This window comes from Panulirus ornatus, chromosome 5 (assembly GCF_036320965.1).
Source record: "Panulirus ornatus isolate Po-2019 chromosome 5, ASM3632096v1, whole genome shotgun sequence".
Lineage (NCBI taxonomy): Eukaryota > Metazoa > Arthropoda > Malacostraca > Decapoda > Palinuridae > Panulirus > Panulirus ornatus.
In genome coordinates, this window is record NC_092228.1 from 40,347,520 (window position 1) to 40,370,030 (window position 22,511).

At 47.2% G+C, this 22,511-nt stretch overlaps 1 protein-coding gene across 1 annotated transcript in view; it reads right to left on the bottom strand.

Moving 5' to 3' along the window:
• LOC139748808 (salivary peroxidase/catechol oxidase-like) overlaps positions 1-22,511 on the bottom strand; it is a 53,279-nt gene that overhangs the window by 3,384 nt on the left and 27,384 nt on the right. The window contains exons 2-14 of the mRNA XM_071662239.1: positions 11,808-11,907; positions 9,208-9,448; positions 8,898-9,069; positions 7,728-7,935; positions 7,038-7,193; positions 6,363-6,490; positions 5,260-5,405; positions 4,670-4,884; positions 3,393-3,566; positions 2,292-2,488; positions 1,587-1,770; positions 982-1,179; positions 225-372 (exon numbers count right to left, since the gene is read on the bottom strand). Of these exons, the coding sequence (XP_071518340.1) occupies positions 225-372; positions 982-1,179; positions 1,587-1,770; positions 2,292-2,488; positions 3,393-3,566; positions 4,670-4,884; positions 5,260-5,405; positions 6,363-6,490; positions 7,038-7,193; positions 7,728-7,935; positions 8,898-9,069; positions 9,208-9,448; positions 11,808-11,907 (2,267 nt within the window). The remainder of the gene's footprint in view (positions 1-224; positions 373-981; positions 1,180-1,586; positions 1,771-2,291; positions 2,489-3,392; positions 3,567-4,669; positions 4,885-5,259; positions 5,406-6,362; positions 6,491-7,037; positions 7,194-7,727; positions 7,936-8,897; positions 9,070-9,207; positions 9,449-11,807; positions 11,908-22,511) is intronic.

Below are 22,511 nucleotides of genomic sequence, written 5' to 3' on the forward strand. Positions count from 1 at the left end.
GGTCAGGTCAGGTCAGGTCAGGTACGGAATGTAGGTCAACACAGACATGAACGGGGCTGTTTGATGTCTGGGTTCGTATGGCGCATGATTATAAAAAACGGGGGGTGGGTGGTGGTGTGATGAGAGGATATTAAGTATGGCGCATGATTTAAAAAACGGGTGGTGGTGGGATGAGAGGATATAGGCCTGCTCACCGGAGGATGTGATGGGGTTAGAGCACTTACTGGAGCATTCCCTGGACGAGGGTGTGGCCGAAGCGGAAGGCGGCGGTGGCGAACTCGTTGAAGAGGGCGGGGTTGAGGCCGCTGTCGTAGTCACGGGAGAAGCCTTGACGTCGGGGCAACAACCCATTTTCTGCCATGTATTCCTTGCCTGCCCAGAGAGAGAGAGACTCCTTGTGGTGACACAGAGAGAGACAGAGAGACTGACGAAATGAGGCAGCTCGTATGACGAGAGTTTGATATTGCCATATGAAGCAAGAGCTTGCGCGTAGCGCTCATCGCATTTTAATGCATCTACTACTACTGTTACTACAACTACTGCTATTATTACTACTTCTACTAGTGATAGTGGTAGTAGAAGAACTGCTGCTGCTTCTGCTACTACTGCTGTTACTACATCTACTGCTATTACTATTACTACATCTACTGCTACTACTACTACTACTACTACTACTACTACTACTGCTATTACTATTACTACATCTACTACTGTTACTACTACTACTACTACTACTACTACTACTACTACTACTACTACTACTACTACTACTACTACTACTGCTATTACTGTTACTACATCTGCTGCTACTACTACTACTACTACTACTACTATTACTATTACTACATCTACTGCTATTACTACTACTACTACTGCTGTTACTATTACAAGTAGTGTTATAGATACTGCTACTACTACTTCTACTACTCGTAGTAGTACTACAACTGGTGGTGTGGTTATTATAATACCATGATAACTGACCGAGGATGAGCGGCAGCCATTCGTTGTAGACGATGTGTTGGTACATAGCCACCACTATCCTCCTCGCCTCCTGGTAGATGGTTTCGTCGGACCACTGCGGGTTGAGTCGACCCAGTTCCAGAGCCACCCTGTTGTGCATCCTCACCCACACCGTGTGGATGACAGCCAGGTCCACCTGCTCGTTCACCCGGTTGTCACCTGCGCGAGAGGAGGGGACGTGTATTGACTTACGAAACGACGTGTAACGAGAGAGTGTATAACGAAGGACGGCGACGAAACGGTGAAGCATTGGAACACCTCATAGTGAAACGCCCGTCATGGAAACATCGTAACTTTGGAACAACTTATAGCGAAACTACCCTTCGTGGATAACAGCCCATGACAACCTCACAACCTCCCTCGCTGGTGTTGTACCACATCACAACAGCTGAAAGATCGTGGATAACAATCCATGACAACCTCACAACCTCTCCCTCCCTGGTGTTGTACCACATCACAACAGCTGAAAGATCGTGGATAACAATCCATGACAACCTCACAACCTCCCTCCCTCCCTGATGTTATACCACATCACAACAGCTGAAAGAACGGGAGGCGTATCTCACCGGCCCTGAAGCAAGGGAAGCCTTCCCGCACCGACTCGCACTCCATGGCATCGAAGTCTGGCGGGAGGAGGTGTCCTTCCTGCACCTTCAGGAGTCCCCGTCTGAACAGCCTTAGCTCCCCCTCCTCGCCCAGGCTGGAGCCGTAGATGTTGGACCCGTCCAGGAAGTGCGTGATTTGGTTCATCTGGTGCAAGAGAGAGAGAGAGAGAGTGTGAGTGTGTGTGTGTGTGTGTGTGTGTGTGTATGTGTGTGTGTGTGTGTGTGTGAGGAAGGGCGTTGCCCTCACTGGTACTACATTACGAAGGCTCTAGTCGAACTTACATATGTAGGCGGAGGTGGGAACCCACCGCCACATGCAAATATCTAGGGTTAAATGAGGATTCACGGTGTAAACATCCGGAAGCAACGAACGTACAAGACTATGCAGATTCTGGAAGTGTCTCGTAAGACGATGATTTAGAAGCACAATGAAAAAATATGATCGTAGGAAGAATATGAAATGATGGAGAGAGACTTTACGTGTGTGTATGATCGTAGGAAGAATATAAAATGATGGAGAGAGACTTTACGTGCGTGTATGATCGTAGGAAGAATATAAAATGATGGAGAGAGAGTGTTTACGTGTGTGTGTGTGTGTGTGTGTGTGTGTGTAAATGCTGGAGATGATGTTAAAACACTGGTCGGTGTTTACACCCGAACACGGACCTGTTCGGCATATCCCAGGTTACAAGCGGTGCGCGGGGCTATCATGGAGCGGACGAAGTTCATACAGCGGCGACCGAACCTGCCGAAGAACGGGTCGTCTGCCGGCACGTCGATGGGGAAGCAGGCGGGATGGGTGAAGGACGAAGCCACGAGTCCTCTCCGCTCCCGGTCGCAACACTCGATACCGCTGTCGTTCGCTGCAAGACAAAAGAGGGGGAGCGCTGCTGTGGTAGGATCACCCGGTCAGAACACAAGCGCCTACGACCGTAGCACCAAGATGGCTCGGGTCTCTTCACCTCCACCATGCCTACACACACACACACACACACACACACACACAAGCACAGAGGTCTCCTTGCTTGCAGACACAGCAGCGCAAAGTTCTTGCTTGCGTATTTAGGAAAATAAAAAGGTATCCGCATCCACGCTGCCGGCAAGGTCAACCCCCACACAGACACACACACACACACACACACACACACACACACACACACACACACACACAATCGTACTAAAGTTTCGTGATTCATTCTCAAGAAAAAGGTCGTCTTGAAGGTTTTCATCCCTTTAGTTTGACCTTCACAATTTCTATATATCCATCTGATTCATTCATCCTGAATATATCCAGTACAATCTCCTCTGATGTACATACTGAACCACAGTCTTGGGCGCTGCCTGATGACTTACATGATCGTTCTTGCACCACAAAGAGGTAGATTCACAAAGGGGTAGATCTGCTGTCGCATTCGTTGAACGTGCATGATTCTGCATGAGCTTTCGTGCATGAAGATTCTACTCATGGACTACAGTGTACATGTGTCGTGTACTGCAGCATTACACAGTGTACAGCTGAACTGGGCCAGAATCATTCGACAGGCACAGATGATTGGTGCCATTAACACTATCCTCCTTTCCCCCTACCCTGGACTTTTGGAAAGGGATAATACAGGAGGGAGGATATCCAGGCGACCACCCCCTCCCCTCCCCCCGTCTCTCTCTCTCTCTCTCTCTCTCTCTCTCTCTCTCTCTCTCTCTCTCTCTCTCTCTCTCTCTCTCTCTCTCTCTCTCTCTCTCTCTCTCTCTCTATGTCTGCCAACTTACCGAGCCTGAAGATGGGCGTGTGCGCCAGGTCGTGGTCGATGAACTGGCCCCACTGCATGACGCCCAGGGTCAGGTCGGAGCTGGGGTTGTCCACGTCGGTGACGGTGCTGATGGAGACCAGCCTGGCGGACGGGAGGGGCCTCCCGCTCTGGCTCACTCTCGGCCGCATCAGACCTGCTCGGTCCAGGCGGAGGATGTGTCGTAAGCAAGTGACAAGGTTATCTGGATGGACACACACACACACACACACACACACACACGCCCGGACGTGGTGATGTTTAGCCGGATTCGAACCCGTTTTGAAGTGTGTTAAACACCAGAACAAAAGCAGTGTAACGCTATATATATATATATATATACATATATATATATATATATATATATATATATATATATTATATTATACTATTCGCCATTTCCCGCGTTCGCGAGGTAGCGTTAAGAACAGAGGACTGAGCCTTTGAGGGAATATCCTCGCTTGGCCACCTTTTCTGTTCCTCCTTTTGGAAAATTAAAAAAAAAAAAAAGAGAGGGGAGGATTTCCAGCCCCCTCCCCTTTTAGTCACCTTCTACGACACGCAGGGAATACGTGGGAAGTATTCTTTCTCTCCTATCCCCAGGGATAATATATATATATATATATATATATATATATATATATATATATATATATATATATATATATATATATATATATATATATATATATATATATTTCCCGCGTTAGCGAGGTAGCGTTATAAACAGAGGACTGGGCCTTTGAGGGAATATAGCCTAACTAGCACAAGTAATAGTCCATTAATAGCCTGACTAGCATTAATAATAGCCCATCACTAGCCTGGGAAACACTGGTAAATGATTCACAACAATCCTGGTAGCACTAGTAATAGTTCATAACTAGCCTGGTTATGAACTTGCAGTAACAACTTACTGTCCTGGATACCACTAATAAAGATCCACTGCTAGCCTTGCTTGCGCTAGTAGTAACTTACTAGCCTGGCCATCACTAGTAATAACCCACAAGTAGCCTGGCTAGCATGAACAAAAATAACCCCGCACTAGCCCGGCCAGCGCTAGCGACGCACCCATGGCTATCCTCACTAGCACTAGCCACAACCCCGCCACTAGCCCGGCCAGCGCTAGCAACACACCCATGGCTATCCTCACTAGCACTAGCCACAACCCCGCCACTAGCCCGGCCAGCGCTAGCAGCAAAATCCAACGGGAGTATCACAACCTGGGGGGAGGGTTTGGTTGAGGATACAGCGGGCACCCACCATCGCTGTATTGTGGCGGGGATATCCGCTGGAAGGGCGTCCTAGCCTGGCCCCACATGGTTTTCTGCAGGTTGTTGCAAGAACCGTCTATGGTGCGGTAGAACCGCTCCTTCTCGCCGCAGGGTGGCGGGGCAGGGCAGGTGTCGGCGATGATGGTGTCCCTCACGGAGAACTGCTGCAGGCCGTACCCTGCCTGAAGTGGGGTCAGGTGGAACCTGAACGGCGGAAGGAATAGTCACGTGGGTCAACTTGGCCTCGGAGGGTTACGAACCGGTGTAAATCAGTGAGTTTGAAATTGAGATAAATAAAAGCAGTTTAAGTAATCTCAGTTAATAAACCAGTAAAGAAATGTCAGAAGATATAGATTTTGATACAGATTGAAGGAATAATATAAGGTTATGAATTACAAGAAAATTTATAGGTAAAAAAAGAGACGGCTCGATTGAATGTGATAATATTTAGGGTGAGAATAAATGACATCCACGTGAGGGGAAATCATGAGCGAGCTGGCATGGAGGCAAATGTGGCGCGCGTGGAAAGAAAATGAGACGCGGGGTGGTTGTGGGTAATGAAAAATGGCCACCACTCACTTGTACAGGAGGAAGTCTCCGGCTCCTGCGTTCACCACAGCATCGCGGGCCAGGTTCATGGCCAGTCTGGACGTTTTGAAGAACTGGAGATGGCCGTACTCTGGGATCCGGGTGTTCGTAACCTCGATATCTTGCTGTCGCAGCGTCTGTGGCGGGAGGGAGGAGGGAGAGATGACATACTTTACTGTGGCGGGAGGAGAGAGAGATGACATACTTTACTGTGGCGGGAGGAGGGAGAGATGACATACTTTACTGTGGCGGGAGGAGGGGGATGACACTTTACTGTGGCGGGAGGGGGGAGAGATGACATACTTTACTGTGGCGGGAGGAGGAAGATGACACTTTACTGTGGCGGGAGGAGGGAGAGATGACATACTTTACTGTGGCGGGAGGAGGAAGATGACACTTTACTGTGGCGGGAGGAGGGGGATGACACTTTACTGTGGCGGGAGGAGGGAGAGATGACATACTTTACTGTGGCGGGAGGAGGAAGATGACACTTTACTGTGGCGGGAGGAGGAAGATGACACTTTACTGTGGCGGGAGGAGGGAGAGATGACATACTTTACTATGGCGGCTCGCGAAGTGTGGTATTACTTCATTGTAAGTAACCCAGGAACCTATCTCTACTAAGGAGTCGTGGCGGGGGAGGGTGGGTTGCCCACGACCTATCTCTGAAGACTCCTCCAGCCCAAAAGGCTGCGCTGCTTCCCGTTTCAGGGAGGTGTGGACTCCTCACGAGTAAGTCCTCTGACGAGACCGTAAACAGTTGGCAACCATGGTCGTTACATACAGGGAGTAAGGCAGGCACACGAGACGTGATACAAATCACCCCCCCCCCCCCCCACATCCCCTCAATCAGGTTTAAGACACGTTGTAGTGAAGCTTTAAACAGTTGGTAACCATGGTCGTTACATACAGGGAGTAAGGCAGGCACACGAGACATCATACAAATCACCCCACCCCCCCACCTCATCCCCCAATCAGGTTTAAGACACGTTGTTGGTAACCATGGTCGTTACATACAGGGAGTAAGGCAGGCACACGAGACGTGATACAAATCACCCCCCCCCCCCCCCCAAACATCATAACAGGTACTTCACCCTCTCCAGTCGGTCCCTGCGCTCCACTTCCCACAGACCAGCCCTGGCGGCCTCGTTGATAATGTTCTTGTCGAAATTCAGGGGCGGGACCCGGATCGTAGGCTCCGTGAACACCTGCCGCAGGTTTTCTGAAGGAGAGAAGAAGAACACGTGTCAGGGTGGTGTTGGAGGGGGTAACATCTGTCTTTAGGAATCAGGTGTTTCGAGGTACCCGGGATGTAAAGGGTGATTAAGTTCGCACGAATTGGTGGTTATGACCTCGTGTCAGGATGGTCGTTATGTCATACAAAAAAAAAAAAAAAAATGCTGGTCGTTGAATTAGGTATTTGATGAGTACGCCCCTTTGAGCTCGACTCTGCGACCTTTGGGTATAATGGGCTGGCGTTTGGCGGCCCAGGTCAAAGACTAGGTCAAGGATCGTACCGTCGTGCTGGACAGTCGTACCGCCGTGCTCACCTGGGTCGTATCGTTATGGCTAGTTTCAGATTCGCCGGGGAAGTGGGTAACCGTAAAGTGTGCCATTGACAACATAAAAAAAAGGGTGATAGATAACAGAAAACGGTTGGTGGTCGGGAGACAGTCGTGGGTGACAGAAAACTAGCGAGCAACGCGAGTGAAAAAAAAAAAAAAAATGAAATAAATGTCTGAAAATGGTGATGTGGGATGTCCACTTACCTCTGTTGGCCTGGCCGGGACAGCAGACTCCAGGACTGCCACCATACATGGAGCAGGAGAACTCTGGCTTATCTTCTATCTCGTGGAAGCAGGGGGCACAGAACACCAGTGGCATACACTTGTAGTTCCCAGGACAGCCCGTGGGCTGAGGAGGTGCTGTGGACGAAGAGGGACCTGAGAGTTTGGGGTTAGGAAAGTGCCCAACCCTCGAACGGGTCTCGTTTTCTATAAGTATAAAAAAGAGCCTGGATCACTGGCATGGAGTACAGAGAGGCTGGGAAATGCAAGCGACATTCATTGTCATCGTGTTTGGGGTTGTGGTTTAAGGGACTGTGGAGGTACAGAACACCCCTTAATTTAGGGATTTTGACAGTAAAAAGGGAGAAGGGCTTTTTTTTTTTAGGCAAATATGGAAAGAGGGAAACAACAAAAACAAAAAAAATCTTAGCAAACGATACTACGTTTTCTTTATGAGTAAGCAACGTTACTACGTTTTCCTTATGGGCAAACAACGTCACTACGTTTTCCTTATGAGCAAACAACGTCACTACGTTTTCGTTATGAGGAAACAGCGTTAGTACGTTTTCCTCAAGAGCAAAGAGCGTTACTACGTTTTCCTTTTGGGATTAAACCGTGAAGTGTGTGTGTGTGTGTGTGTTTGTGTGTGGAGTGAAAGAGAGCGTCGCTTACGTCCATAGGATTTCGGCGGGTGGGGCTGGTTGCTTGCTTTGACGAGGATGGCCGGGGTGACCGGGAGGAGGACCCGGGTGGCGGGCGTGACGAGGGGGTTGGCCGGGGAGACGGCTGGCGGCGGCGCCGTTGGTTGGAATCCTTGTCCTCTCTGCACCTCCTTGGGCGGCACTTTGGTCACCTGCGTCTTGTGCGCCGGCTTGTGCCCCTGCAGTGTTGAGAAGACATAATGGGGTTACAAGGGAAAACCAAATGATTATTATTATTATTATTATTATTATTATTATTATTATTATTATTATTATTAATATCATTATTATTATTATTTGTTATTATTATTATTTTTTTTTCATACTATTCGCCATTTCCCGCGTTAGCAAGGTAGCGTTAAGAACAGGGGACTGGACCTTTGAGGGAACATCCTCACCTGGCCCCCTTCTCTGTTCCTTCTTTTGGAAAATTAAAAAAAAAAAGCTGAGAGGGGAGGATTTTCAGCCCCCCGCTCCCTTCCCTTTTAGTCGCCTTCTACGACACGCAGGGAATACGTGGCAAGTATTCTTTCTCCCCTATCCCCAGGGATTATTATTATTATTATTATTATTATTATTATTATTATTATTATTATTATTATTATTCCAGCTCGCCGTCTTGGCTCTTCTGTGTGTCCACTTTTAGAAAGGTATTATTGCGTATATTTCCTTTCACATATTCCATTTACAAAAGGTATTTTCGAATATGTGAAAAAGAAATCTCTTTTGAAAAAAGAAAAAAAAAAAAGGTGTTTTGGGAAGTATGAGATACACTGTGTTGCGTACGACCTCAGAGGTTTGAACCCCTTCGATGGCATCGTACCGTCGTGTTCAACGGTCGTACCGTCGTGTTCAACGGTCGTACCGTCGTGTTCAACAGTCGTACTGTCGTGGTCAACGGTCGTACCGTCGTGTTTAACGGTCGCACCGTCGTTTCAACGGTCGTAACGTCGTGTTCAACGGTCGTACCGTCGTGTTCAACGGTCGTGCCGTCGTGGTCAACGGTCGCACCGTCGTGTTCAACGGTCGTAACGTCGTGTTCAACGGTCGTGCCGTCGTGGTCAACGGTCGTACGCTCATGGTTGGGGTTGAAGCACACACACACACACACACACACACACACACACACACAGACACTTACTAATGGCTTGTGGTCGCCGATGGAGGCAGGCTTGATGTTGGCAGTGGCTGTGTACTTCCTCAGGTTGGTAGCGTGGGTCAGGGGCGTGACCAGTTGGGTCGGACGGGCGGCGTAGATGCTGAAGGGCGTGAGTTGGGCGGTTGGCGCGTATGGGGGCACCACTCCGTAAGGCCTGGTGGTGGATGTGGGGTTAGGAAGGTTCTGGTAAGTGAGTCACCCCGCAAACTCCTGGTGTTATGATCCAGTCACACTGTGTAGATGACACGTATGACATGTGTTTATATAAATCGCATTGGGAGTGTAGTCTTACCTATACGTCCTGATGGCTGGCGGGGGCCCATAGCGAGTGCTGGGGTTAACAGACACGCCCTGGTTGAAATAAAACGCTTGGCGACGGCCTCGATCCTGGTCGGAAGCGGGTGGCAGCGCTCTCTTCCTTGGCGGTGTCGGAAGCGTTGGTACTACTGGTGTCGTCCACCTTGCCGGTCTCTGGGGAGGTCGTTCTGACCTCGCCGACCACACACAGTAGCAATATCGCCGCCAGGAACCTTCTGGAATAATGAAAGGCAATGGAATATGTTTCCGACCGAATGTCCCGCTGAGCCCCCAAATGCCAGTTGGAGTCAAACGACGGAACGAGTCTTGAGCTGAACAACCCTTTACGTCATAGCCTGACCCCTTCAGTTAACCCCTTGGGTTCAGGTCAGAGAGTGGGCCATCGTACACAAAGGGTCGTACCGTCGTGCTCAAGGGGTCGTACCATCGTAGACAAGGGTCGTACTGTCGTGCACAAGGGTCTTATCGTCGTGCTAAAGGGTCGTACCGTCGTGCTCAAGGGTCGTACCATCGTACACGAGGGTCGTACCGTCGTGCTCAAGGGCCGTACCATCGTACACGAGGGTCGTACCGTCGTGCTCAAGGGTCGTACAATCGTACACAAGGATCGTACCATCGTACACAAGGGTCGTACCATCGTACTCAAGGGGTCGTACCATCGTGCTCAAGGGTGACAATGCAGTATTTATAGACAATATACACTAGACACATTCTTGTATAGACCTGATGCAGATAAAGCCACAGTAAAAAAAAAAAAAAAATGAATTACATCAACATTTACTCGTAGCCTCTTTGTGTGTGTTTCTTGAATGAAACAAAAAGACAAAAACCATGGCAGGTAACCACCCTCAAACCAGACTCTACTAAGCGGAATGAACATAAAATCAAACTTTTAAGTGAGGTAAGATTTGGAGTCCCCGAAATGATACAGTGGTTGGTTATACCCTTATATATATATATATATATATATATATATATATATATATATATATATATATATATATATATATATATATATATATATCAAGTGAACGCATTAGGTCCAATGAAAACAACTTTTTCCACTTCGGTTCAGGGAAATAAATTTAAACATTTGTCTTTGCAAATGGAGCAACCTTTTTATCCAGCTTGCCAGGAATTCTAATTGACCTAATTAACCTAACCAAGTCACCTAAGCTAGTGTAAGATGAACCTTGAAACCCAACCCATCCTCTTAAACTAGCACAATAACCGTATCACCTAACCTAACCTTCGAGGTAATTGCAGGCTCAACCAACGTTTAAAATTACGCTAGTTCCCCCTTTTAGATAGACGCTGTAAAGACTTAAGTTGCTAATATCATGAAGAACAAGCCAGAAGTTAATTGATTTTGTGAGATATGTTTGGCTTGTACTGTAAGGCTTTCCCCGGGAATCATTCTAAGTATGATATAATCCGGGTTTGACTGACTGTAATTATTGAACACGTTAAACAAGCGGTACAGAATTCAAAGTAAACTTGGAAGCGCAACAGAACTAAAAGAAAACGTGTCACATAGTTGAAGGGATACCCTTTTTTAAACGTTCTCAACAAGTGAATTAAAAAATTATATTTTTTTAAGTGCTTTATCATCTTTTATGTGAGGTCATTGAGTCAATAAGTCCCAGACTTATGAGGGTAGATTTCGTGCCAATAACTTTATATGTGTTGTTTACACGACAATTCCTAAGCCTTTTAACTATCATTGTCTCGTAAGGCATGATATTGGTAAATGATCTGTGACAGTAGTTGGTTGACTGTCGCATTGGTAATTACATTAGGCGTTGTTATGTTCGGCAGTTACATTGTTTGAGTAACAGATCACCTGTTACAGTACTTCATGTCTCTATGTATTAGAAAACAATTTTGTTTTTATTTACGTGAAGACATGACAAGATGCGGTGCTTTACTTCGTCTTGACTGATGTCATGTTCTGGCCGTGTTAGCCAGGTGACCCGCCCGTCGTGACAAGGGTGACGTGGCGTAACGTCCCCGTAACATCTTCCCATTGTGATGTCATTCGTGTGGATGTCTTCACGCCTGCGCCCCCAGCGTGAGCTCAGACGTGCGTGACGTCTGTACGGCGTGATGTAATCTTTGTTATCAACGCGCGTGGCCAGTCATTCACACGTGATGTCATGCCAGTGGGGCACATCATCTTGCATCCTCCCCCTGACGTCACCGACTTGGGAGATGTTTTCGAGTCCCTCTGACATCATCTCGTAGGGTGAAGCCACTGTAGCGTGGAGGCAGCTGCGGTTGAATCCACAGCGAAGTGCGCGATGTCACAGTGGTGATAGACATATGTCAGTGTTAAAAATAGACTTCATGATGTCACGCCACTATGGTGTGTGTGTGTGTGTATGTATGTGTGACTTCCATATTTTCAAAGGAACAAGAAAACGAAAGTGATGTATCGTTAGCAATTTTTGATTTTGTTTTTGAAACTGATGTGTGCTGACAGGACAACACAGTTGCGTATTCCTTTCCCGTATATCTCATGTCATTCCCGTATATCTCATGTCATTCCCGTATATCTCATGTGTCTTTACTGACCCACACTTGGTCGGCGTTCGGGGTCGAGGCGTGTACACCTGTGAAGGGTGGGGATGACCGAGCGCTGTGCAGCGGCGCGTACTGTGGTGGACCCTGGAGGCTGTCGTGTGATCAGAAATGAAAGTGGGATGATAAGACGTCGGTGAGAGAGAGAGAGAGAGAGAGAGAGAGAGAGAGAGAGAGAGAGAGAGAGAGAGAGAGAGAGAGAGAGAGAGAGAGAGAGAGAGAGAGAGAGAGAGAGCGTTTGAGTGACCTAGAAAGCGACGAAGACAAACATATGCAGAGTGACAGGTACACAGGCATATATATATATATATATATATATATATATATATATATATATATATGGAGATCCAGCAAGATGAATATGCAGTAAACGAAGCGCCTCATCCAGCTCGCCGTTTCCCAACCGTCCGAGGGATCGTTGCCTCACTCAATAATTTGTAACTACCATTGGCTCCCTTCTCGTGTCGATGGTGCATTTGCTTGACAATGTGTAGCAAGTAGTCTATGACGTGTTTACAAGTAAAATATGACTGAATTGGTCTGTTTGTTGTTTTGGAAAGTATAAACTGTGTTGTCCATTATCCATTGGAAATAATGGGTAATGATTGCATGTATTCTTGGCTAACGAGCGTTATTTACGTAAGTAAACGCCACCATCGTTTAGATTAATGATAATATCTTCAAATTTACAGATTTACATATGTAACCTTCATCATTTACGCATAGCGTTTTCCCGCCAGCGACCATGATCATGTAAATGATAGGACAGTTTCACAGTTAGCAATTACTGTTTACCCGTAACATGTATTTTCTCTATCAACCTTCAATTCAGCCGCGAACGACCAGAGTCATCGCGTGTAACAAGGTATTTGCAGTAATAACCACAACTATTTTGAAAAGTGCGATTGTCAGTTTCACTCAGTTGCCACTGAACAGTTTTATGGAACATTTACAATGCAATCTGGCAACAGCAAGGACTGCCAGGCCTTTATCTTCCAGGTAAAGAAGTTATTTACAGATAAATGTACCAGTAAACTGCACAGTTAAATGGATAGATGAATATTTTGTGTTTGTTATTCTTACTGGGGAAACATTGTACGTGTCTCATCATTTCAGGCAATGTCTGGCAACCATTTCTAACCGCCGTAGTGTTACCTAACTTGACTCAGTCTGTTGCTTGCCACTCTGACGCCTCCATTATTTTCCTGTCACTGTATTCCAGGGTTTTATGGCAGAGTAAAATGAGAATTAACTAAAATTCAGATGTAATATAAAATTGCCCGAATGAAAAATCGTGAAACAGAGGTAGTTTAGACCAGACGTAGCCCCACTCTAACACTGGTGTATCGTAAGAGCTCATTACGAGTTCTAATTTACGATGGCTCGCTCCAGCACTTCAACCCTCCCTCTTGAACACGACTGTACAACCTTTGTGCTGGACGACACGACCCCCTTTGAGCATGACGGTACGACCCTTGGGTGTAGTATGGATGACATGGTCATAAAGGGTCACGAGATATAGGTTAAGCTATCGTACCGAGGGATCGTGCTGTCGTAATCTAGCGTCGTATCGTTGCTCTCAACGGTCGGTCGGACAGCCCTGCTCAAAGAGGTTAAAAAAAAAATTACTTTTCGTGAAAGGCTTGGTCGGTCGGTGTGTGTGTGTGTGTGTGTTCACGTGAGGGTGACTGGCGAAGAAGTGTGCCATTGTATTCACAGATCCTGCACTAAACGTATCAGCAACTTAGCGCAAAATGAACATTTACATCTTATAAATTAAGATACCTGGAACTAAGATCACTTGGTATTATTATTATTATTATTATTATTATTATTGAAACTATTCTAGAGTGATATTTTACTGGCAAAGGATTTTCAGAAGGTATTAAAGGTTTCTGGTTAATTATTATAATGTTTTTTATACCTGAGTATGAGATAAACGCGTATTAGATACTGGTTTGAGGTCGAGATAGGAACGTAAAATTTTTTCTTCATCGTAAGAATATAATGGCGATGTTTCTGTACATAATAATCTGTAATTTATTTCCTAGGCATAGGTTGAACTTTGAATAAGAAGTTCATTTGTCCATTATATTGAGACGTAATGAGAATAATATTCCGGTTAAACTTTGAATCTAAAGTTCAGACTAGAACAGGTAAAAGATAAGCTCTTTAAGACTAGGCTAATATACAGTTTTATTGCCCTAATCAGCAGTAGAGGTCAAACTTAGGTTCTACACTATTGCAGGCGCTGAGAGCCAGAGTGACGAATCAAGATACATTATTTCCCTGCACCTGTATGTAGCGCAGCCTCGGGACTTTCTGTAACCCCATTACAAGGATCCTGGGGTTGTATAGTGGTATAATGGTCATGACGATAGACGTACATGACCGCTATAAACATATCGACACACATGAGTAACACATGTGTGATTGGCTGGGTCTGTGCGAGACAAGAGGCCCGCCCTCTGGAAGCATTTGGCAACTCGACCCTTCCCCCCCCCCCCCCCCCCCTTCGAAAGGCGGGCGAACAAAACGTCGTAATATTCTTTTTTTCGTATCCTCCCGGAGCTCATCGCGTTTTCATCAGCCCATCGGCGATTAGACTAGGTCAGGGGTCATCGCCTGCACCCATATTTCTGTTGTTGAATTTTTTTTTCATATATTCTTTCAGGGATTTAAATGGCGGGGGTTGGGTACGTGAACTGCTTTGGCGGATTTGAGCGCTACGTCTTGCACCCGCTTTTTAAAACCTCGAGAGCGACGGCACGACCCTTGAGCGTCGCGGTACGACCTCCCGGGCGCGTTGCACGACCTTTGGATATGATGGGGGGGGGGGTGGTTAACCCAAGCGTTGTGTGTGTGTGTGTGTGTTTGTGTTACAGTCGCGTGTTTATCTTGGTCCAGTCGAAATAGATAAGAGAGAGAGAGAGAGAGAGAGAGAGAGAGAGAGAGAGAGAGAGAGAGAGAGAGAGAGAGAGAGAGAGAGAGAGCGAAATTGGGCGCCTCGGCTGATTTTTACCCCGCTGTTCTTGCATGGTATTGATGCATGACTGAACCCAGCGGCGCCTGACGCAACTTTTGAGCCATGATATAGGAGCCCTGCTGGTCCCAGGCGTGACCCGGGGACCCGCCAACATCACGATGAATGGCTGATGATGAAGACGGTAAGTGGTTCCCCCATGTTTCGTAGTGTTGTTCCAAGTATCCTCAGGTAGTTAACGAGCCTCTGTGGTGATTGAGGTGGTCATTAGAGTGTGAAGGAACGATCCTTGAGTACGATGGTACTTTATGGTCGTACTGAAGTGGCAGGTCAGAGACCATACCATTCATACCCTAGGGGTCTGTATGGTCGTGCTGAAGTGGCAGGTCAAAGACCATACCATCATACCCTAGGGGTCTGTATGGTCGTGCTGAAGTGACCTTAGGGTCTGTATGGTCGTACTGAAGTGACCTTAGGGTCTTTATGGTCGTACCGGAGTGGTAGGCTCCGAGCTTATATCGTTGGCCGAGTGATCCATTTCGCTGGAGTGTAGACCATGCCGGGGTCACGGGTGGCATGACCCTTCACCCGCATGATTACATCCTCTTCGTCTGTTTCACTGTGAACTATGATTCCGGAGGTGGTGTTACACACACACACACACACGTGAGTGTTACTGGATTTCGCCCACTTGAGCGTTACACACACACACAGATGGAGAGAGAGAGAGAGAGAGAGAGAGAGAGAGAGAGAGAGAGAGAGAGAGAGAGAGAGAGAGAGAGAGAGGCTACATAATCGCCAGTTCAAGGTACATTCTCGTCAGAGAACTTTTCGCTCCAGAAGGGTCCGTCCTTTCCCTGCTGCTGAGTGCAGTGCAGCCTAGGAAACCCCTGGAGCCTCTGTATTATAACACTTAATCGCCGTCTCCCGCGTTAGCGAGGTAGCGCAAGGAAACAGACGAGGAATGGCCCAACCCACCCACATACACATGCTTGTACGTAATCGGCCAGACACACCTATACATACCTATACATTTCAACGTATACAAACATATACATACGCAGACATACACATACATACACATGTACATATCCATACTTGCAGCCTTCATCCATTCCCGTCGCCACCCCCACCACACACGAAAATAGCGCTCCCCTCCTGGCGGTAATCGCAGTAATGATTAGTTGTAATAGGGTTGGGGATTGGAGGTAACCCACTGCAGTAATTATCGGCTTGTTAAGGTGCGCCTCGTTGGTAGCATTTAACGGTAACTAGGGCAGTCTTCCCGCCACCATAACGACACTTTCAGCGGTTCTTGTGGGCGGGCGCAAGGCCCTGCGTAAGCAGGCGGGCGGGGGGGGGGGGGGGGTGTTTTGGGGGGGATAATGTGGGGGTGGGTGGGTTTGGTAAAACGTAAGGCAACGGACGGTTCTCAACACCCCTACATTTAACCGTATGATCGGGGCTGGCTGTTGTGTGTGTGAGAGAGAGAGAGAGAGAGAGAGAGAGAGAGAGAGAGAGAGTTGTCGCGGGTCGTGTTTATTTTGTATGTGTGTGTGTGTGTGTGTGTGTGTGTGTGTGTGTGTCTTGAGTCGAAAATCAAATTTCTGTGAAGGCCAGGGCAGTTTTCAGCTGCCTCATGTTCTGGCGTCGAATGAGGAGGTTGGTTGCTGGTGTGTAGTTAAGGCAGGAGTGACCACCAACAAGTGCGTGATTGGTTGGCGATTTTGGTGTTTATCAGTTTGTTAGTTACGGCCTTAATGACCCAGGTAGGGGATAATTAACCTAATTAACCCTCCAGCATCTGGAATAGATGGAAGGATATTTTTTTAATGGAAAAATACGAGGCATCCGTTATATTTTTCCCCTCCGTCTTGGCTTTGCTACACTTGGGTGTGGTCAAGAGCGGATTTGATTGTTTGGTCGTTAACCTCCTGACGACGGCGGTATACGACCTGGTGTTTTGACCTGGCCGTTAAAGGTCATTCCAGCGACCTGGTCAAGGGGTCGTAGCGTCATGTTGGTGTTAGATGGAGTCTATAATCAAGGTCAGTGACCTAGATTTTTTTTTTTCTTAATAGGAATTGAATTCTAAGGGTTGGATTTATCGCTGGCTAAACAGGAACCATAATAGCCAACGGTGAGGCTATTTTGGCAACGGTGATAACGACCGTTAAGGACTTGAATCATGCATTAATGGGGCGTTTTAACCCTTACCATGTCGGCTGCTGCATGAGAGAGTAAAGTACTTAATATTTACATACGTTCCTGATACATTCCATTAGAATTGTGGTGTGTGTGTGTGTGTCTTAACTGTTTTATTGTAATTAATGTCAGTCAACTTTTTATGGCCTAAGTTGATATATTAACTGGTGCCTAAACTTTTGTTTGAGGGTTTGATGAAAAACTCTGTGAACTGTTGGTTCGGAACGCCCACTTGGCGTAATGTTTTACCTTTTGTGATGAATATGAAGTTGTAACACACACATGAAATATATACATGCACGTGTACACACACACACACACACACACACACACACACACACACACACACTCCATCGCACCTGCAGATATACGTACACCCTGTACCGCATATTTCGTATATTCAAACGTATGTATGAATACACACAAGCATGCGTTTATGAACAGAGATAAATATACAAATATCATATACAGAGCTAAAAATACATGCATACCTACGCCTTTAGAGCCAGAAATACATACACACATACATACAGGTGAACACCCAGACATACAAACATACATACATACATACATACATACATACAGGTAAAGACCCAGACATACAAACATACACTCAGAGAGGCAATGGAGCGAGGAGTGTGCAATCTTACCTGTGCAGGTTGCATGTGGTCAGAGTTGCGTTGGTCACGGAGCTGTGGACCGCCCACACACACACACACACACACACACACACACACACACACACACACACACAAACCGTTCCAGGTTCCACCCTTGCCAACACCTTCCTCCCCCATACCTTTAGCCAGTCTTCCCCTCCTCCCGAACTCCTCCCCACGTACACCCCCAAGGACTTCTCTTCTTTCTCCCCACATACTTTCTAACCTCCCCAGATCTCTTCTTCTTCCCCACCCTCTCCTCCCCCCATCATATTTTCAGCCTTCCCTGAGACATCTTCTTTTGCCCCACATAATTCTCCCACTCACGACGCCCTCCCTGCCTCACAGTTGACGTATTTGCAGTTCTGTGAAAACGTCTTATGGAATTCTCATCACAAAAGTTTTGAGTTTAATCTTAACACGACTCCTTTGTTCGACGGTATACAACCGTCGAATACGACCCTTTTCTTTACTAGTAAACCCCCTGAGCACGTTCGCACGACTCCGTTGAATCCAGGTGCACGACCCCACACCTCATTGGTACGACGACCCCACACCTCAGTAGTACGACGACCCCCACACCTCAGTGGTACGACGACCCCACACCTCATTGGTACGACGACCCCACACCTCAGTGGTACGACGACCCCACACCTCAGTAGTACGACGACCCCACACCTCAGTGGTACGACGACCCCACACCTCAGTGGTACGACGACCCCCACATCTCAGTGGTACGACGACCCCACACCTCAGTGGTACGACGACCCCCACATCTCAGTGGTACGATCCTTGAACACGACGACGCTTGTTCAGTCGACCCCCAGAGTTCGGGTCAGAGGCCAGGTCGCCATACCCAAGGGTCGCACCGTCGTGATCAAGGGTCGTACTCGAAGGTCGTACTGTCGTGCTCAAGGGTCGCACCGTCTTGCTCAATGGTCGAACTGTTGTACTCAAGTGTCGAACCATCGTGTTCAAGGGTCGTACCTTCGTGTCCACAAGGATCGTACCGTCGTGCTCAAGGGTCGCACCGTCGTGTCCACAAGGATCGTACCGTCGTGCTCAAGGGTCGTACCGTCGTGCCCAGGTGATCACTGATGCGTCATTGTTTTCGCTCAGTGGAAACAGAGCGACAGAATAACTTTACCCCGGAAGGACACAAGAGTCCTACATCCCCATCCATGTAGATCCTTTAACCTTCCCCGTCTGTACGAGGGAATTCCTTCCTGATCCTTCCTGTGTAAGGAGCGATCCGGCTCAGTCCGCTCCACGGGGCATGAAGACCCCATTTGAATCACCCGCGTTACAGTCGATCATCGTACTTCCTCGTATATGATAATAGCCTTATGCACGGGTGGGGGGGGGGGGGGAGCCGCATTTAAGCCCGGTGGGTTTCGAAGTGGAGCATCCGTTCACTGAAAGTAGTTTGTGATGAATGGTGTCAGTGTGGTGGTGATTGTGAGGTGACTGATGGTGATAGTGAAGACGATGGTTGATGGTGATGGTTCCTGGAGTGAAGTGATTTCCTTTGGTACGATGTTTGTGGTGAATTGGTGTAGTTTGTGGTGAAGTAGTGTACTCTCTGTCGACAGCTTTGTTTGTGGTAAGGTAATGTTTATTGTCATTACCTATTTGTAAAGTGTGGGGAGAGTTATACATCTGTGTGGCCCTATTTCTCAAACTTTCTTTACCTTGCGACGATATTTGGCGATGAGGCATAGTTGCCACGACAGCACGACCCCTCGAACACGACGGTTTGACCCTTGAACACGACGAGCCGACCCCTTTTGATGGCCTGATTATATTTGGCTCGTCAGGGCTGCTTTACCCTAGATGTTGCATCCATTTTTCATACTTTCATATGTTATTTGCTTCTCCCTTCCTTCCATACCAGTTATTAACTCGAATATGTTCTTATTTCTCAAATCTCTCTTTGCTAACTTGAGTCTTCGCGTCTTCAGTCGATCATTACGTCCAGCGAGTGTATCGCTTTTCCTGATTGACATTCACGTAACGTCTCATGCATCATGAGTGTCCATGGCCATGTTGGCTGCCGGAGGGGAAATTGAGTGTCTCTCTCTCTCTCTCTCTCTCTCTCTCTCTCTCTCTCTCTCTCTCTCTCTCTCTCTCTCTCTCTCTCTCTCTCTCTGCCGCCCAGGTTATAAATAGCGTCAGTGACGGTGAGCCGCCTTGCGGGACGCCGCCTCTTTGTTTTGGGAACGGCGGTGATGTTGCGGAGTTTGCGGCCGTCGTGGTGGCACCCGAAGACCGGACTCTCTCCCAGTCCCTCCCCCGGAGTGGTGCTAGTCAGTGAGAGAGAGAGAGAGAGAGAGAGAGAGAGAGAGAGAGAGAGAGAGAGAGAGAGAGAGAGAGAGAGAGAATTTCAGGGCTGCCCTGAAGGGTTGGCCGTAGCGCTATGATGGACGGAGCTATGTCGTCCGGACGAAGCAGGGGACGGCTGCGTGAGACGCCATGACGAAAGACCTGGGGGGGTGGGTGTGTCGTACGCTGGTGAGATTACCTTAAGTTTGGAGCGACGCACACACACACACCCACACACACACCAGGCGTCCGAGAGCGCCTCTGTGCCATCATTATCATCGCCAGGCGTCTAGGGTTTGAGGTTTATGGCGGAGGAATAATAGCATCCAACCGTTGCTTGATCTGTGACGAAACTTGGAAGTTTGAGTAAATTATTTGGTAGCGAAGGTGTCCAATATGGGTAATATCAGAGGGTTCACACGCTGTGGCTCTCTCTTAAAAATCCTACTTGGGCAATAGATTCGCCAGCGATGCATCTGAGCGATATATTCTTTTTTTTTCTGTATCTTTTTGAGAACCGAGTCTCTCTCAGCCTACAGTCCAGTCACTCTCGTTCTTATAGTCTATCGTCATTTTCCCAAATATCTACCATCATCTGTTGAAACCCCCCAGACATCATGTAGTTGTGCGTCATCATTGTGTACAGTGCAGGGACGAGTCAGTAGACAAAGTGGCAGCTCTCTCTCTCTCTCTGAAACCCACTTGCTCCAAGTCTTTGACCTGACCTGTAAATGTCAGGTCGAGTCTAGACCTTCGCACCCATGGGGTAGTATTGTCGTGCTCAAGGGTCGTACCATTTGCGCACACAGGTCGTGCTGTGTTGCTGAATTTGGCTTGCGAGCACGTTGTGTGTGTGTGTGTGTGTGTTGTGTGTGTGTTGTGTGTGTGTGTGTGTGTTGTGTGTGTGTGTGTGGTGTGTGTGTGTGTGTTGTGTGTGTGTGTCTTGAGTCGAAAATCAAATTTCTATGAAGGCCAGGGCAGTTTTCAGCTGCCTCAGTTCTGGCGGTTCGAATGAGGTGGTTGGTTGCTGTGTGTAGTTAGGGCAGGAGTTATAGACTTGTGACCACCAACAAATGCGTGATTGGTTGGCGATTTTGGTTGTTTGTTAGTTTGACGTTAACGGCCTTAATGACCCCAGGTGGGGATATTAACCTAATTAACCCTCCAGCATCTGGAATAGATGGAAGGATATTTTTTTAATGGAAAATACGAGGTATCTGATATATTTCCCCCCCCCCCCCCCCCCAATCTTGGCCTATGCTACACCGTGTGTGGTCAAGAGCAGATTTGATTGTTTGGCCGTTGGTCGTTAACCTCCTGACGACGGCGGTATACGACCTGGTGTTTGAACCTGGCCGTTAAAGGTCATTTCCAGCGAACCTGTCAAGGGGTCGTAGCGTCATGTTGGTGTTAGATGGAGTCTATAATCAAGGTCAGTGACCTAGATTTTTTTTTTTTTTCTTAATAGAATTTGAATTCCCTAAGGGTTGGATTTATCGCTGGCTAAACAGGAACCATAATAGCCAACGGTGAGGCTATTTTTGCAACGGTGATAACGACCGTTAAGGACCTTGAATCATGCATTAATGGGGCGTTTTTTAACCCTTACCATGTCGGCTGCTGCATTAGAGAGTAAAGTAACTTAATATATAACATACGGTTCCTGATACATTCCATTAGAATTGTGTTGTGTGTGTGTGTCTTAACAGTTTTATGTAATTAATGTCAGTCAACTTTTTATGGCCAAGTTGATATATTAACTGGTGCCTAAACTTTTGTTTGAGGGTTTGATGAAAAACTCTGTGAACTGTTGGTTCGGAACGCCCACTTGGCGTAATGTTTTACCTTTTGTGATGAATATGAAGTTGTAAACACACACATGAAATATATACATGCACGTGTACACACACACACACAACACACACACACAACACACACACAAATCAAAACACATGCAAACACACTCCATACGCACGCTGCAAAATACGACACACCTGTACCGCTAGCAAATTTCGTATATTATTCAAACGTATGTATGAATACACACAAGCATGCGTTTATGAACAGAGATAAATATACAAATATCATATACAGAGCTAAAAATACAGCATACCTACGCCTTTAGAGCCAGAAATACATACACAACATACATACAGGTGAACACCCAGACATACAAACATACATACATACATACATACATACATACAGGTAAAGACCCAGACATACAAACATACAACTCAAAGAAGCAATGGAGCGAGGAGTGTGCAATCTTACCTGTGCAGGTTGCATGTGGTCAGAGTTGCGTTGGTCACGGAGCTGTGGACCGCCCACACACACACACACACACACACACACACACACCACACACACACACACACAAACCGTTCCAGGTTCCACCCTTGCCAACACCTTCCTCCCCCATACCTTAGCCAGTCTTTTCCCTCCTCCCGAACTCCTCCCCACGTACACCCCCAAGGACTTCTCTTCATTCTCCCCACATACTTTCTAACCTCCCCAGATCTCTTCTTC